At 35.9% G+C, this 17,778-nt stretch overlaps 1 protein-coding gene across 1 annotated transcript; it reads left to right on the forward strand.

Moving 5' to 3' along the window:
* Window positions 1-1,246: 1,246 nt before the first annotated feature.
* LOC129239841 (fatty acid synthase) lies at window positions 1,247-17,691 on the forward strand. The gene is made up of 10 exons (XM_054875509.1): window positions 1,247-1,547; window positions 9,939-10,456; window positions 10,553-12,370; window positions 12,443-12,866; window positions 12,931-14,208; window positions 14,278-14,890; window positions 14,946-15,220; window positions 15,276-15,625; window positions 15,697-16,792; window positions 16,907-17,691. Exons 1-10 carry the CDS (start codon window positions 1,359-1,361, stop codon window positions 17,582-17,584), a joined length of 7,239 nt encoding a protein of 2,412 aa, XP_054731484.1. The 5' UTR covers window positions 1,247-1,358; the 3' UTR covers window positions 17,585-17,691.
* The last annotated feature ends 87 nt before the right edge of the window (window positions 17,692-17,778 follow it).

A 17,778-nucleotide genomic window follows, 5' to 3' on the forward strand; every position in this document is an offset into this window, starting at 1 on the left:
TATCTAAAGTAGACATCATGTAGGATGTCAACACTTTTGGCGAATCTAAGCAGCGGTGAGAGATCCCCTTTTGAGACGTCCTCCAGATCCTCAAACAATGGGGCTCCCAGGCATTTTAAACGCGTTTTTGATAATGCCGGACAAACGCACAGAAGGTGTTCTAAAGTTTCCTCAACATCCTCTCTGCATTTCCTGCATTTGTCCGTGTTAGCAATCCCTATCTTGTACGCATGTGCAGCCAATAGATTATGACCTGTTAGCATACCTATGATAGTTCTGCAGCCCTTTCGCGAGAGCGTAAGTACGAATTGAGTCAGTTTTTTGCCTTTAGTTCTACACATGACTTTTTTATTTTTTAATTGTTTAAATAATTCGTAACTTTGGCTAAGAAAGGACAAAAACTTATTCCCATACCCAATATAATATTAATAAAAATCTACAAATATTAATAAGAAAAAACTTTTATTGACTACTGGCGCCAAAGTGAGCTTTCGTCGTTCTAGGAAGGTACTGAGATGCATGTATTTGCATCTCTTTCGCGCCATGCGCTATGGGAGTGTATGTGAGGGTTAATCAGCATAAGTCAAACTGCACGAAAACATGGACTCCAAATAATTATACGTACTGCCTATATTTAGCAGTTCTTTTGTTTTTGAGTTAAAATTCGGGTTTAATGACCGTCCTACGAGTTGGTGTTACCAGCTTACAGTAAAATTCAATACTAAATAGAACAGAACAGGCGACACTGTACATATGTATGTGCATACATATTGATACGTAAGTTTTCAACATCTTTGAATCGCCTCCACGTATATGTATGAGTTTTCTTTCAATACACCTTTACGTTTTAGTTAATACCCAAATGATTTTTAACACATTTGCCTTTTAAGGGATCGCATTGTTGACTTTTATGCAACTGAAGAAAACAAAAAAGGAATATTAAGTAACACTTTCGTTTTACTTTGGGTCAACGAACACAATGCTCACAGGCATAGAGATATACATGCCTTCTTATGCACATAGTAATTTAGTAAGTGCTAATAAATAGATTTTAATTTAAATTTGCTTCGTTGAACCCATCGAATTAATAGAAAGAGCCCGCATTAATGAATTATTCTTAGCGATCGTCTGCCCCTGCCTTCATTAAATATCCATTTTAGGTGCACATGCAAAGCGGATTTAAATGCGTCAAATAAAATTATAAAAGTAGCCTGATTTATTTAAGCCATAAGCAATTGCTATTCGTTTGGCAATTCATGCATATCTGCTCGGTGTTTTTGTGTGAAAGTCGCAAAAAGTTAAACGGTGTGTTTTAAGAATTACTTCTAGTTCAATTGTTCCGGGCAAAATCCTCGATAATGGCGCCTCAAAAGGAAACACAGCAGTCAAAATTGTCTGAATCGCAAGATGTAGCCTCGAAAAAGTTTAAAAAATTCTCGAGATCATTTCCTGAAACCGCGGGTGATGATATTGTTATATCAGGGATGGCTGGAAAATTCCCGAATTCTCATAATATTGAGGAATACGAGTACAATCTCTACAATAAGGTGCTTGAAAACTTTACAATAACTGCATAACTAAAGGAAATATTTCTACTCTATTCATTTTTTACTAATCAATGAAAATTTCAAATTTGAATTCGAGAAAACTTACCAAATGAATTCATATGAGTGAGCAAATATTAAAGGGGAATGGAATTGGAGTGTAATGCTTTTGTTTTAAGATTGTTGTGTGCATAAACAAAGGAAATTACCGGTTTTAGTTTCAGAAATTTTTAATGGCAATAATACTCGATTTTCACATGAAAATGACCGCCGAACTACGGGTCCTTAATTGACTTGAATGCGACTACCCCGAACCAAAACAATCTAAATGCATTAGGAACAAATGTGTGGAAAATATAAAATCTAATTTTTGCTTAATTTTACTTGTACTACATTTTATTACTCAAAAGTTTGCCGAAAACCGACCGCTATGAAAAAAAAACTTTTTATTATTTGATGTTCTCGCTATCGAAATTGAGATTTACAAAATGGTAATCACTCAATACCCCACCCAGATACGAAAGTTACAATGCTTTATATGGCATTATATTTTGTGTTCTCAAAGTAAAAAAAAAAAATAAATTGTAATAAATTTTAATTTTAATTTTTTTTGTAAATATACCACGTCCTTATAAATTAACTAAAAAGTAGAAAATAAATTTATGCCGCATGTAATATAACTGAAGTGATATAAGGGGTAGTCAGATTAATTTTCAATAATTTTTTTTCCTAGTCAATTGCTTTATTTTACAAAAATAAAAACATAGCATTAATACATAAAAAAAAAAATTAATAATTGTAAAAGTTATCGCTGTTTGTGTGGAGCCCGTTTCTCCAGAAGTTTTTTGCGGTAATCATCACAAGTCCTTGGAGATTCATCTAAAATCAATCGGACAAGAGAAATCAGTTTTATTAATAGATAATCTTCTACTTGATCGAAGCCTTTTTTTTTTAATTAACAATATGGCGGCCTCAGAAAATATTTTTCAGATTTTCGAGAAAACCGACAATTAATTGTTAAAAAGAATCGAAATTTTTGAACAAAAAATCCTTCGATCTGGCACGAGTATTTATGTTTTTCAAAAGCAGTATCAATTTTATTGAAATCTACCAGATCAAAAAACATAGTTTTGAGAAAAACGCATTTGGCACAAAATCACCAAGGTTGCGAATTTCAAAATCGGTTTTATGACAAAAAAAATTGCAATCTATAATGATGACTATTAGTTTATACTGTTGCTTAATTTGTATATTTTTAAACCTTTACAGGGCAGCGCACAGAATTCTTTATTTTTTTAGTAATATTGCTTAGTAGTAAACATCTTGCAGAAAACCATCAATTCGGGAACGTTTTCCTAAGTTTCATAAAATCCGCAAAAACCAAACAAAGCGCATAATTTGACCTTTGTTTAAAAACATGGGTATATTACGTATCTATATTGAATAAGCAATAATGAAATCAATACATTCAAAATTTTCTACAAGCAAAATACGTCAAAAAATTAAAGAAGTTGCTATTATTGCGCATACAATTTAATAAATACCAAAATATTCAAAACTCTTATAATCGAATTAACGTAATATGTACAGAACAAAAGTTCTGTAATGTAATAAATATATATATAATATTGCATACCTCCATTTATGCGTATTTTATTGAAATATTGTAATGTTCCCGAAAATGATCAACCGTTCCCGGAATGACAAAATGTTCTCGAAATGATGATATTGATATATATTAATTAGGTAGAAATAAGAAAATATTTAAATTATAAACAACGATTAGAATAACTAAGTTATTTATTTATTTAATATATTTTTTTACAAAACTTATTGTATAATATTATTTTTCGAAAATATCAATATCATTATCAAAATAATAATATTCTTGACTTTTTTCTTTTTTTAGCGTTGGTGTTGGAATAATACTGATTACTTGCTCAAAATCAATATATGATATATCCTTAGGTTCCAGCTTAAATTTTCTAATATTGTTACGCACAGAACTCAAAAAGGTTACTAAGATTTCTCCATCATCGTCATTAACACATGTCTGGCAGGTAGCAACATATCTGAAGCAAACATTTGGCTTCTCGGTAGAAACTTTAACAAGCAAGAATGTCCCAGGGGACACGAGATTTTCATGTATATTTTCTCTGCCATAAGACGTATTTGCTTCAACATCAATCTGTTTAACTTTAATCTGCTGACTACGAGATATAGTCTCTAAATCTTCATTGTCCGAGGAAGATGACCAGTATACTGAAGCATTTATAGCTTACTCTATTTTTAAATCTCAAATCGTTATCTGTGATCATGGGCTCTTCGTCAACAGGAGATTCAATTGCAGGCATAAAAACTTCCTCAGGTTGAACTGCACTCATATTATAAAGGCTAAAATTCTTCGATAGTTTTAGCTTTATATGAAAATGTTCGTATCGATATAATTGAATTAAAACGTCTGGTCCTTTTTGCCAGTACACTTTTGTGATGTCCATTATACCTGGAATAGCATCCAGAGACTTTAGAACGCGGTTTTTCTCCTCAATCACGTTGTCTTCTGGGATTGCTTTTACTTCGATAGCAGCATTTCGAACAAATCGGCGAATTCTGAGGCTGTTCTAACATCATTACCCACCAAGACATGTCTGTTAGCTGTTCTTTTTAGGTATCCTCCTACACCATCCATTGGGCGTTTACCATGTCCAGCCTCGCATTTTGTTCTATAATATTCTCTGTCTTTAGCCCGTTTAATTTCTTTCTGCTCTTTAGTAATTTTATCCAAAAACTTTCTTCTTCTAGCATTCGCCTTTTCTCTTTGGGACAAATAAGCTGCAATATCCGTCTTAAGCTGTTTTTGAGATTTTTCTTATTTTTTTCTTTATCAAGAGTTTCCATTATGCTGTAATTATAAAGAAACAAAATTTTAAAATAAATTTATTAAAAAATTGTAAATGATTCGCCCTTAGAAATAATAATCATCATTCCGAGAACGCAACAGTCATTTCGGGAACGTATTATCATGTCCGGGAACGTTTCCGAAATGACCGTTCACGAAATGACGATTTCAAATAAGCGCGCGCTTTGATTAGACGGCGGCCATCTTAAATGCGATCTGGGTTTGTCAATAGGAAAATATGTGAGTTTACTTTGTTATTTCGTGTCGTAAAAAAGAATTTCATCAATAATTAAATTAAATAATTACGTTCACGAATTGACGGACTATTGATGTACGCTCTACGAATAATGAATTAAAAGGTACTTACCATTTAGATTTATTTTATTTGACGATAAATTCTCTGACAGTCCGCTTTGTTATTGTTTTCTTCCCCGAGTGACGTTAGACACCGAATGGCTGCATTCAATTAAAAATATTTATGATCTATCATCGATACGTTCACTGAAATGACTTGTGCGGTATCGGACAAACTATATTGGACATTTTTATAGTTAAAAATAAATAATCTTTTAGTATCTTTTCTAAAACTAAATTTTGTATAAAAAATACGGTGTATTAAGTAATGAAATGGGTAACTTATCTTCAATTTTTATATTAAATTTTGGACTTGTTGCTGAAGATTGTACATTAGGACGCGTTCCCGAAATGATTATCCATGCAAGTATATTGATTTTATTTAAAATTTGTTTAATTAATTTGTTATATTGTTTGATGTGGACACAAAACAGGTTAGTTGAAGTAATTTATTAATTTTTTTTCTCAAATAAGTCAAGATTTAAAGCATTAAATTGCTGGCAAAGTCAATTCTGCACCTTGGTGATTTTGAGCCATTTACAGTTTTTGTTTTTGTCCGAGCGCCCTTTGTTAATTGTTGAATAACTCGAAAAGTATTTGTCGGATTCACTTCAAATTATCACACAATATTTTTAAGATATGATACTTTAAGTAAATGCAAAAAAAAAAAATCATTTCGAAGTTCACAGGCAGGCAATGGCAAACCTTCTAGTGTATTTCTGCCATGAAAAAGCTCCTCATAAAAAAATATATGCCATTCGGAGTCGGCTTGAAACTGTAGCTCCCTCCATTTGTGGAACAACATCAAGACGCACGCCACAAATAGGAGGAGGAGCTCGGCTAAACACCCAAGAAAGGGAGGGTGTACGTGCCAATTATATATATATATAATATATATATTAGATATAATTGAATATAAGTAAGTCTACAGATTATAATATGAACTCTTTCATCCAAGAAAGAAATTGAAATTTTATATTGCCGCTTAGACCTAATATTTTTTACCACTATGGATCAATTTCTGGTCTATGTGCGATCTACAGGATCAACTAAGTCTAACCTAAGTCCAGCCCTAACATTTCTACTGCGCAACTACCTTTTTATAGAGCGATTTTCAGTAATCTTAATTACTTAAGCTTCATTTTAAGCCTGAAGGCTCGAGTTCATAGTGGCTATTATTATAATTTTCAAAGCAAGACTTATATGTGTATAAATATATACTATAACCAGGTGCTACAGTGAATCAGAACTTTTGAAGTGACCTGATGAGCACTGTAGATCTAGCCGAAAATGACGCGGAACCGTGTTCAAAAAATTTTTAACAGCCTCAAATTTTTTATTTGTCGTTAAAAACCGAGTTTGGGTGTTTTTCGACACTTAGAAATTCGTAGCTCGTCTGCCTTTTATCCGATTTCCAATCTTTTTTTTTCAACATAAAACTTAAATTGTAGTCAATTTTTCCAATTTTCGCGAGTTTAACGAGATATTGTCGATAATATTGAAATGAAAGGTGTATTTATTAGTGGAAAATCTTATAGCTGTGTCTATTTCGAATGTAAAAAGTATTTCATTTCAAAAATCGATCAGTAAACTGAAAGTTTTGTTCACTACCTTCATTTTTACAAATTTAATGCCGTTCTCCGTTATTATTCGCGAAATACGTGTATAATTAAGTATATTTACTCATACCTGTGTCCAGGCCCGACGGGAGGGGGGGATCGGGTACTTTTTCCCCCGGGCCCGGAGTTTTCAGAGGGGCCCGGACTCGAGGGTAATTCCAAGAAATTTCCTGCTTGAAAAAATATAGTAAATAATACTTTTACCAGAGTTCCGCAACAGACTTTTTTTGGTGTCACCATATCGAATGTTAAGATCACGATGACGAAGAATAAATATAATATGGTGATACAAAAGTGTATATTATTGAGCTCTTATTAAAATGGAACATTTTATGCTACTGATTTATAAGGTAATTAATAATTATAGTGATGATCAGATTAAATTTAGATAGTTGTATTTTAAATGAAGACCAATTTTGAAACGTAGTTATTCTTTAAAGCAATTTGTCCTTACGTTGATAAAGAATTAAATGTAGAGATAGCAATAATACTTTTTATAGACTAGAAATTTTTGATATTTCACTGGGTATGTTATTATATAAATAATTTTTTAAATTCGTTTCCCCTGTCAATTTCACACTTTTATTTTATTTTTTTATGTTTCGGCAACTAATGCGTTTTTTTATTTCAGATCTGCTGAAGAGTTTTCTAAAATTTATTTTAATCAATATTTCATAATTATTTCTATCAAAAATTGTATCAATGAGTTTTTCAATGTTTAAATGTTATATCGCTATAACATAATACGCATTTTGATAAATAAAAAAAATTTGAAGGGGCCCGCATCTCAAGCTTCCCCCGGAGCCCGAATACTCTCTCCACGGCCCTGCCTGTGTCCATTCCGAATCTAGCAAACATTATTTCATCAAAATTGAAAAGAAATTTTCCAAGTGAAGAACGTTTTTCTAGAAATAAAATTAAAACAGAACATTTTCGAGTTAAACAGAGACCGTAGAAGAATATTATAACGTCAAAAAAAAAATAATGCAAAAAGTAACGCAATATTCTGATTTACCCGGCCGTAGTATTACCTAACTAAACCTCACCTAACCTAACGTTGTCGAAATCAATCCAACCGTACACAATGTGAGGTAATCGAACCCATTGTGCTGCTTTTCTGCATTGCAAAAGGAAGTCATTTTGATTAGTTTGCAATGCCAATCTATCCAAACTCAACGTAACCTTGAATAACTTATCCTAATCTCACTTCACTAAATAGAACCCTGCGTAACACAATTGAACCGATTGCATTGTATGTACTTCTATGTGTACTCGATTCAAAACATCTACAAATAAACGTAACGTATCTTTACCTATGTTTCGATATGTTAGATATAATATATTCATAGTTATGTAAACTTATTGCTGTCTTTGAAAATTAGCCACAATGAGCTGTAAAGCGCTCTCGGTCATGCGGTATTCTCTCGCAGTCTCGGTTCAGCTGGATTTTTAAAAATGTGGAAAAAAAATTAAAAAAAAAAAATCGTAACTTTTACAGTTTTCAATGTATGAAGATGAAAAATAGCTTATTTCGAGCACATTTTATTGGAGTTTAAAAATATGTATATATTTGTGGTGCCTGTTGGAGAATAATGGCCAAAAAATTGCATCACATTGAAAAAAACGTGGAAAAATTGCACAAATCAGAGCTTGTTATTGAAAATTTCTTTTTAACGTCAATCGTTCAATCTTAGAATTATATACATTCATAACGCACATACACTCCCCTTCCCAAGACCATATTGAAACAAAGAATCGGTTGAAAAATGGGTTAGTTTTGTATTTTTACTTCATAAAAAACACCATAAATCGGTTTTTTAACAATAAATAAATTCGGGTGTTTGAATTTGGATGGTGTTTTGAATTTTCTAAACACAGTTTTGTGTTGTCCTGGCCTTGACCTAAAATGTGCACTATATCACTAGAAGAGTTCTTTCGATTTTTTTGCCATTGGCTGACGAGAGGCGACCGCTATTAGAAAATATCTTTTTTTATCATAGATTCGAACCTACGCACCTCCGAATGGTAGTAGCGTAACAATCCATTCGGCTACGGCGGCCGAAATCACATTAGCAACTGTTTTTATTTTTCAAACGATTTTCTTTACGTCGACGATTTGAAAGAGTTTTCTATCCGAAAAGATGCAGAAGAAGCAGAAAAACTTTAGTGTGATCTGAATAATCCCCATTTAAGTCACAGCTCTCTTAAAACGCATTCAGATTACTTTTCCTAGTCGTCAGAATTCTATGAGCATGCTGTCCTTTGTTAATAACCTTGTGCTACACAATATAACTGAAATTAAGGATCTTGGGGTGACTCCGAGATTTTTTCATCAGCCATGTCAACTTTATCCTGTCTAAATCGTACCCAGTTCTAGGCTTTATTCGACGTAATACTACTGAATTCTCGGATTCGTACACTTTTGAGGTCATATACACAGCTCTCGTTTTGGGAATACTAAGTCATAATTTGGAGACCAATTTTGAGTTAATAGACTTGAACGAGTTCAAAAAGTTTTTCTGAAATATGCTTTGCGTTCGCTAAGGTTTGAGACTTCTATTTCGTCTTACGATTCTCGGGTATTGTTCTGTTCGATCCTTGTCGTTTATCTACGCCATAATTACTGGCAATGATTGTTCAGTTTTACTTGAGCGGATAAACTTTAACGGTCCTCTAGAAGTCTCCGAAATTTCTAGCCTTTTTACGGGGAAAACCATAAAACTATTTATGAAGGCAATGCGCCTATTACTCGTACTTTATGAGAACTGAACTTCTTTTCAAAGTCACAATTTCTTTATTTTTCTCTACCCAGATGTGATTTCACAAATTTTTTAAACTCAATTATTTCTCAGTAGCCGGTGCGTGACTATCTCGCTCGCGTTGAAAAACCAAATGATAGAAGAAGTGTTTTCTAAAGCGATTGTACGAATATTTGCGTCATAAATAAGTTACTCATAAAAACATCTACTGTTCGAAGGCGGCATACCATAAACCTCTAAGCCATACACCACAAATAGGAGGAGGAGCTCGGCCAAACAACCAACAAATGATGTACGCAGCGTCAATAAAAAATAAACTCATTTTTAGAAAGGGATTGATTTAACAGAAATATATTGTTATACGTAAATAAACCAAGGCGAATCTTTTAAAGGTTGTATCGGTAGATCAGCTGATTTGCTTTTTTTCTTTCGCCGAGAAGCCATTTCATTCGCACCATCGTCGTATGCTTCCAGCTTCAACTGCACGTCGGCAACATAGTTCGTCCTTTCTTACTTCTTTTCTGCTTTTTTTTGTCGGGACATTTCTATGTTCCAAACGTTGTTGTTGGTCTAGTGCCATCAACTTTAATGAATACGCCTTGAAATAAATAAAATATTCAAAAATGAGATATGAATGTAAAAATTGAAATTTGAATGCCATTGGAACTGAATAAACTATTTATAAAGCTCCGCACCACAAAGCCTAATTAGTTAGCACATATACGAGTATAATACCATTTGGATCTACATATATTTCTTACAGATTGATATGGTAGATGATGATGAACGTCGCTGGCGCCATTTCAACCCTGAGATTCCCAAACGAGCCGGAAAAATTCATGATTTGGAAAAATTCGATGCCACATTTTTTGGTGTTCATTTCAAACAAGCCCATACAATGGACCCACAAACGCGGATTTTGATCGAAACAGCTTATGAGGCTGTGATAGATGCAGGCATAAATCCGAAGAACATCCGCGGTACAAAAACCGGTGTTTACGTTGGTTCGTGTATTTCAGAGTCGGAGAAAACTTGGTTTTATGAAAAAGTGTCATCCGGAGGATTTGGCATAACCGGTTGCAGTCGCGCAATGATGGCAAACAGAATTTCCTATTCTCTAGGTTTGCAAGGGCCGTCTTTTTTAGTAGATACTGCTTGTTCCAGCTCAATGTATGCCTTGGACAGTGCTTTCTCTGCTTTGCGTAGTGGTGAAATAGATGCAGCAATTATTGGAGGATCGAATTTAATATTGCATCCGTTTGTAACCCTTCAGTTTGCTAGGTACGTAAGAGGTTCTGCACATATTTAGAGTATAATATATTTATACATCCTCAATACCTAAGAATCGGTTTAGTTATAAACTAAAATATTTTTCAGACTAGGCGTATTAGCATCTGACGGCTACTGTCGACCTTTTGACAAAAATGCATCCGGTTACACGCGAGCCGAAGCAATAAATTGCTTGTTCTTACAACGAAGGCGTGAAGCTAAGCGTGTATATGCGACCGTTGTTTACTCAAAAACCAACTGCGACGGATATAAGCCCGAAGGAATAACATACCCCTCTGGAAAACTTCAAGAACAACTAATCGCTGAATTTTATAACGAAATCGATGTGAAACCCATTGACTTAGGGTACTTGGAAGCGCATAGCACTGGAACTGTGGTAGGTGATCCCGAAGAGTGCCGAGCAATTGATAACATCTTATGCAGCCAGCGCAAAGAACCTTTACTTGTTGGCTCAGTAAAATCGAATATTGGCCACTCCGAATCGGCTTCTGGCATTTGTTCATTGGTGAAAGCGTGTCTTGCATTTGAAAACGGAAAGATTGCGCCAAACATAAACTTTAGTGAGGTGAAACCTGAAATTACTGCTTTGTCAGAAGGCCGCCTAGTTGTGGTAAAAGAGGTCGAGAATCTGGAGAAACCTTACATAGGAGTAAATTCTTTTGGTTTTGGGGGAGCTAATGCACATGCCCTTTTAAAAGGTTTCGACAAGCTCAAAATAAACAATGGCGTGCCAAACGATGATATTCCCAGATTGTTAACATGGGCTGGAAGAACTGAGGAGTCCATCAATGAAGTGTTTAATTCAGTGGAGAAAAAACCATTGGATGCAGAGTTTTTCGCATTATTACATAATATACAAAAGGAGGAGGTCTCCGGCATGGTATTTCGGGGATATGCCGTATTTGAGAAATGCGGAACAGAGCGCGTAAAGACCCTTGTTAGAGACGTTCAACACTTTACTGGCATAAAACGCCCTGTTGTTTGGGTATTTAGTGGTATGGGTTCTCAGTGGACAGCTATGGGAGCATCACTATTGCAGATTCCAACTTTTTTCCAATCTATTACACGAAGCCATTATACTCTACAATCGAAAGGACTTGACTTAATGAACATTCTAACATCAACAGATCCGACTATATTCGATAATATAATGCACTCATTTGTAGGCATCGCAGCAATTCAAATTGGTTTAGTAGACGTCTTACGTTCATTAAATATCGAACCTGATTACATAATTGGGCATTCCGTGGGTGAGTTAGGTTGCGGTTATGCTGACGGATGTTTCACTGCAGAACAGATGATTTTGGCTTCTTACTATCGCGGAAAAGTCAGTTTAGAAATGGAGAAAATAAAAGGTTCGATGGCGGCAGTAGGAATGGGCTACAAAAATATTGTGAACATGCTGCCAGATGTAATTGAAGTGGCTTGTCGAAATAGTTCAGATTCGTGCACTATTTCTGGTCCAGCTGATGACATAGCTAAATTTGTGGCAGATTTAAAGGCAAAAGATATTTTTGCCAAAGAAGTTCCTTGTTCAAATATTGCTTATCATTCGCGTTATATTGCCCATATGGGTCCTGATTTTCTAAAATATTTGCAAAAAATAATACCCAATCCAAAACCTAGAAGTGCAAAGTGGTTGAGCACCAGTGTACCAAAGAATGATTGGGAGCAATTAGGACGCAATCTATGCTCTGCAGAATATCACGCTAACAACCTTTTGAATAGTGTTCTTTTTGAGGAGACTTTTGATTTGCTCCCCAGAAATGCATTAACGATTGAGATTGCACCGCACGGATTGCTACAAGCAATTCTAAGACGATCAATGCCGAAAGGAATTCATATTCCTCTAACCCAACGTAATAATAAGAATAACACTTTGTTCCTGCTCACCGCTTTAGGAAAGTAAGTATAAAGAAAAGTTGAAAATTCATAGATTTACAAATTTGCACATCATCATCATTCATTACTTTTCAGATTGTTCAGCTGTGGAGTTACCTTCCCTGTGGATAAGTTATATCCAAAAGTTGAATTCCCCGTATCGAAAGGTACGCCTGGTATTAGCTCGTTAGTGCGTTGGGACCACAGTGAAGATTGGTTTGTAACGAAATATGAGAATATGAAAACTAAGTCAAGTGGCGAGCGCTTGTTTAAAATAAACTTGAGTAGTGATAATGAGGAATTTCTGAGCGGCCACATTATTGACGGCAAAATCTTAGTTCCGGCTACTTGTTATCTCCAATATGTGTGGGAGACATTTTCTTTGATGTATCACGGGCCCAGCTACATGGACGTTCCGGTTGAGTTCGAAGATGTGCGTTTTTTGCGAGCAACAAATATGACTTTGAATGGAAATGTGGAGCTGAATGTGATGATTCATTATGGAACAGGACAATTTGAAGTACGAATTTATATTTTGTTGAATTTAAACGATATGTTTATATGTTTACTTTATAATTTTAAAGATTACCGAATCGGGCAGCTTGGTTGTGACTGGACGTATACGTGAAATTGAGAAACCAACAATACCAAAACCTTACGGGTCAAATGAGAAATCAGACTTCCCACTGTTGTCAAGGAGAGATTTTTACAAAGAACTCAGGTTGCGCGGTTATCATTATAATGGTGGTTTCCGTGCGGTAACTCTAGCACGTGGTGACGGCCTATATGGCAGAGTAGAGTGGAAGTATAATTGGGTCACATTCATGGATGCTATGTTGCAAATTCAAATTTTGGGAACTGATTCGCGTACTTTACTTATTCCAACCAAAATACGCAAGTTGCGAATTTATGGGCTGCACCATTTTGATCTCATGACCAAAATGGATCCAGAAAATCGCGTTTTCGATGTTTACGTTGAACCTAAGCATGATCGCATTGTTGCTGGTGGAATTGAATTAATTGGACTGCATGCCAGTCCTGTACAAAGGCGCAAAGCTCCTGGCATACCTGTGCTTGAAAAATACCAATTCATTTCACAATTTCCAACACCTGTCCTTAACTTAAAAGATGCTGTGCGCGTATGCGTTCAATTAGCGCTAGAAAATACGCCTTCCTTGAAAATGAAAATTGTAGAAGTAGGCGCAGTCGACAAAGAACCGGTTATATCCAACTTTGTAGAAGCATTAGAGGACTTGCCTTTGGTAACGGGTGATTGCTTGCTTTTCACAGATCAACCAGTTGATGAAATAGCTGGAGTCCATATAGAAACTGCAAAATTTACAAATCAAACGAATTGTCATTTTATCGTGGCTAATGACCTTTTCCGTGAGCAAAATGATGTTGTGGCAAAGGCAGCTTATAAAAGTCTGGTTGAAAATGGTTACCTAATTTCAAAAGAAAACTCGTCTTTCACTCAAGCCAGTTTTGAGGTTTTTGAAAATTTCAATTTAATCGCAAATATACGTTTGACTGGCGATGAGAACATTTTATTACTTCAAAAAGCCGTTAAAAAACTCGCGCTTGAACCGGTGGTTGTGAAAGTTTCTGAGAATGACGATGAATTTGCGTGGATTTCACAAATTCAAACAAACCTTGCCAACAAAACTCCATTAGTGCTTTATTCCTACAACGAAGTTACTAATGGCCTTATTGGGCTTGTGAACTGCTTGCGTAAGGAGCCAGATGGAAATCTAATTTCTTGCTTTTTCATAAACGATAAGAGCGCTCCTCCTTTTGATTTGACGAACTCACTTTATAAAGCCCAATATGCACTGGGTCTTGCTGTTAACGTGTTTCATCAGGTTTGGCTCATCAGATTGACTTTTAAAGAAATTTTGTCTATACTAAAGAATTTTAATTATTTAAAATAGGGCAAATGGGGCTCTTACAGACATTTACAGTTAGCCTGCGACATCTCGCCAAAGCCAAGATCAGATCACATCTATGGAAATGTCATGCAACGAGGCGACTTATCCACCTTACGCTGGTTGGAGGGCCCTTTGGACCCCAATACATGCTCCGTTCGAATTGTGTACTCATCACTTAATTTTAGGGATGTTATGTTGGCAACTGGCCGCTTGGCTGTTGAATTGTACGGTAGTAGTCGTCTTGACCAGTTGTGCGTACTGGGTTTGGAATTCTCCGGAATAAACATGAAGACTGGTAGGAAAGTCATGAGCATGGTCGCAAAAGCCGGAGCCGCATCTTATAACGAAAGACCACCTAAATTTATGTGGGATGTCCCTGACCACTGGACTCTCCGAGAAGCAGCTACAGTTCCAGTCGTATACATTACCGTGTACTATGCATTTTTCATGAAAACAGATATACGCAAGGGAAAGAGTATTCTTATTCATGCAGGAACTGGTGGGATAGGCCTTGCAGCCATACGTGTCGCATTGGCTTACAATCTAGAAGTATTTACCACTTGCAGTACGGCTCTGAAGAAACAATTTTTATTAGAAACATTCCCCGAATTAAAAGGTAATAACTAACGCATAACAGGTAATGACAATAAAATAGTTCATTAAATTTTTAGAAAGTCACATTGGCAATTCTCGAGATACATCTTTTGAAATAATGATACAACGTGAAACCGAAGGCAAGGGCGTTGACTTTGTGCTGAACTCATTGGCTGAAGATAAATTACTAGCGTCAGTTCGTTGTTTGGGAGCGGGCGGCCATTTCCTAGAAATCGGAAAATTTGATATGTCCAACGATACAAAACTCGGCATGAGCTGTTTCCTTAAAGAGATAACATTCCACGCAGTCCTAGCCGACAGGCTAGAGTTCGCTGAAGATGAAGAGATTTATGCAAGTTTGAATTAATAAGAATTTATGGCTGTTTAATTTAACCCTCTCTTTGCAGTCTTTAAAACATATGATTGATGTTGACATCGAAAAGGGTATTATACAGCCCCTGCCATTTACAGTTTTCCCCGCTCAGGATATTGAACAAGCATTCAGACATCTCATAGGAGGAAAACATATCGGCAAAGCCTTAATTCAAGTTCGCGAAGATGCAGAATCGACAGTTACGTTACCAGTTAAAGTTCTAAGCCAACTTTACTTTAAACCTGACCGCAGCTATATAATCCCTGGCGGCCTCGGCGGTTTCGGTTTAGAGTTAGCAGATTGGATGGCAATACGTGGAGCACGCAAATTGGTGCTTAGCTCCAGCCGTGGCATATCGAAGGATTATCAAGCGTATAGGATAGCGTATGTTTCGAAAAGCTTTTATTGCAATATTGCCTTTAACACTTCACTTTTTGATTACACTTTTCTTGTAGTTTATGGAAAACGTATGGTTGTGAAGTTATTGTCAGTATGTTTGACATAAGCACCATTGAGGGTTCTATGGCCTTAATTAATCAAGCTGCAGAAATGGCACCCGTCGGAGGAATATTCAATTTGGCAGTAGTCTTGAGAGATGGAATATTTATGAATCAAACGAAAGAAAAATTCGTGGAAAGCTTTGCTCCTAAAGCCACGGCCACAAAACATTTAGACCAGTTATCGCGTTCCCTTTGCCCTCATCTAGAGCATTTCGTTGTATTTTCGAGTGTTTCGTGTGGTCGCGGCAATGCTGGGCAAACAAATTATGGAATGGCAAATTCAATTATGGAGCGCATTATAGAGGATCGAGTTCAGCACGGTTACCCCGGAAAAGCGATTCAATGGGGAGCGATTGGAGAGGTTGGTCTGGTCGCAGATATGGCTGAAGATAAGCTGGACATGGATATTGGTGGCACTTTACAGCAACGCCTTTCGTCTTGCCTATTTGAATTGGACGTGCTTTTAGCCAATCCGGAGCCGATAGTCTCTAGCATGGTGGTTGCAGAAAAACGTGTCGGGCGCAGAGGAAATGAAAGTATACTGGAAACTGTTATGAACATCATGGGCATTCGAGACTTGAAATCTGTGTCCTTGGGCACTACACTATCTGAAATAGGCATGGATTCTCTAATGGCAGTTGAAATAAAGCAAACCTTGGAAAGAGACTTCGATCTTACACTGACGCCACAAGATTTACGTGGGCTAACATTCCAAAAATTGCAAGAATATGCAGATGCGCGAGAAAAAGAGAGCACAGAAGCTGTGAAAATGATATTTTCTTCAGATAGTAATATTCTGGGAATGGAGATTTTATTAAGAAATCTGGGTGATGAAGCACGTTGCAATGAAGTTATGATACCTCTTCAGACATCGGCCGATGCTACAAAACAATCAATGTCACCAATTATAATAATACCGGGCTTGGAAGGCACAGCAGGTCAGGCATGGTACAACATGGGCGCGCATATAAACAATCCTACATTTGTTTTACAACTTCACAAATTCGCTGACTATTCAACGGTTACCGACGTTGCTGCAGCATGCTTTGAAGTAAATATTTTATTTTATTCAATGTTATTTAGTATTATGCAAATACAAACACCCTTCCACATTTGCCAAGTGATATTGCGTAATAACATTTTTCTCTTAACAACTATTTTTCAGTATGTCAAAGCAGAGTTGAAACCTACAGAACCTTTTTATATCATTGGATATTCATATGGGACATTTGTAGCTTTACAATTGGCTGCAATGTTGGAAAAAGCCAATTTTCGAGGGCAACTTTTTTTCATCGACGGAGCTCCGCATTTCCTTAAAAAATTAACCTTAGCCCATTTAGGCGATAACTTCACCGATATTGATTTATATAATGTACTTCTTACCAGTATTGTAAAACAAATATATCCAGACGAGCCTCACCAGTCAGTTATCTTAGAGTTTAGTAAACTCGACAAATTAACTGATAAAATGTCAAGATTTATGGATTATGTAAGCAAGCAAGACTTATACAGTAAAGAATACGCACACAACCTGGTTAATGCGATGTTCCAACGCATTCGTATGGCTGCCAATTATGACTTAGATAATATTGATGTATTGACTACACCAATCACCTTAATCAGGCCTGCTGAAGTATCATTACAGGATATAGAAGAGGACTATTGCCTATCAAAAATTACAACAGGAAAAGTAGTTCTTAAAGTTATTGACGGAAATCATACTTCTATGTTGGACAACCCTGTTTTGCCGCAGATAATTAATGAAATGGATCCTGCTCTTCAGGATGACAAAAATTTTGAAGAATATATTCGCAATGTGAAACCAGTGGTTCCACTGGTTTAGTTGGACCCCCATTTTTTAATTACCTGTAATTATATATAGAATGATATGGTTAGTTTGCTCATAAAACAGTGTTATTTGCCCTTTACAATAAATATATTTAACAAATGAACAAATTGGGTTTTATTGTTTTTAATGGAACCCGTCGCGCGTCTTACCTTTCAATCAACACGAACGGAGGGGCGCTTTCTGACACA

Source organism: Anastrepha obliqua, chromosome 1 (genome assembly GCF_027943255.1).
Source record: "Anastrepha obliqua isolate idAnaObli1 chromosome 1, idAnaObli1_1.0, whole genome shotgun sequence".
Taxonomy (NCBI): Eukaryota; Metazoa; Arthropoda; class Insecta; order Diptera; family Tephritidae; genus Anastrepha; species Anastrepha obliqua.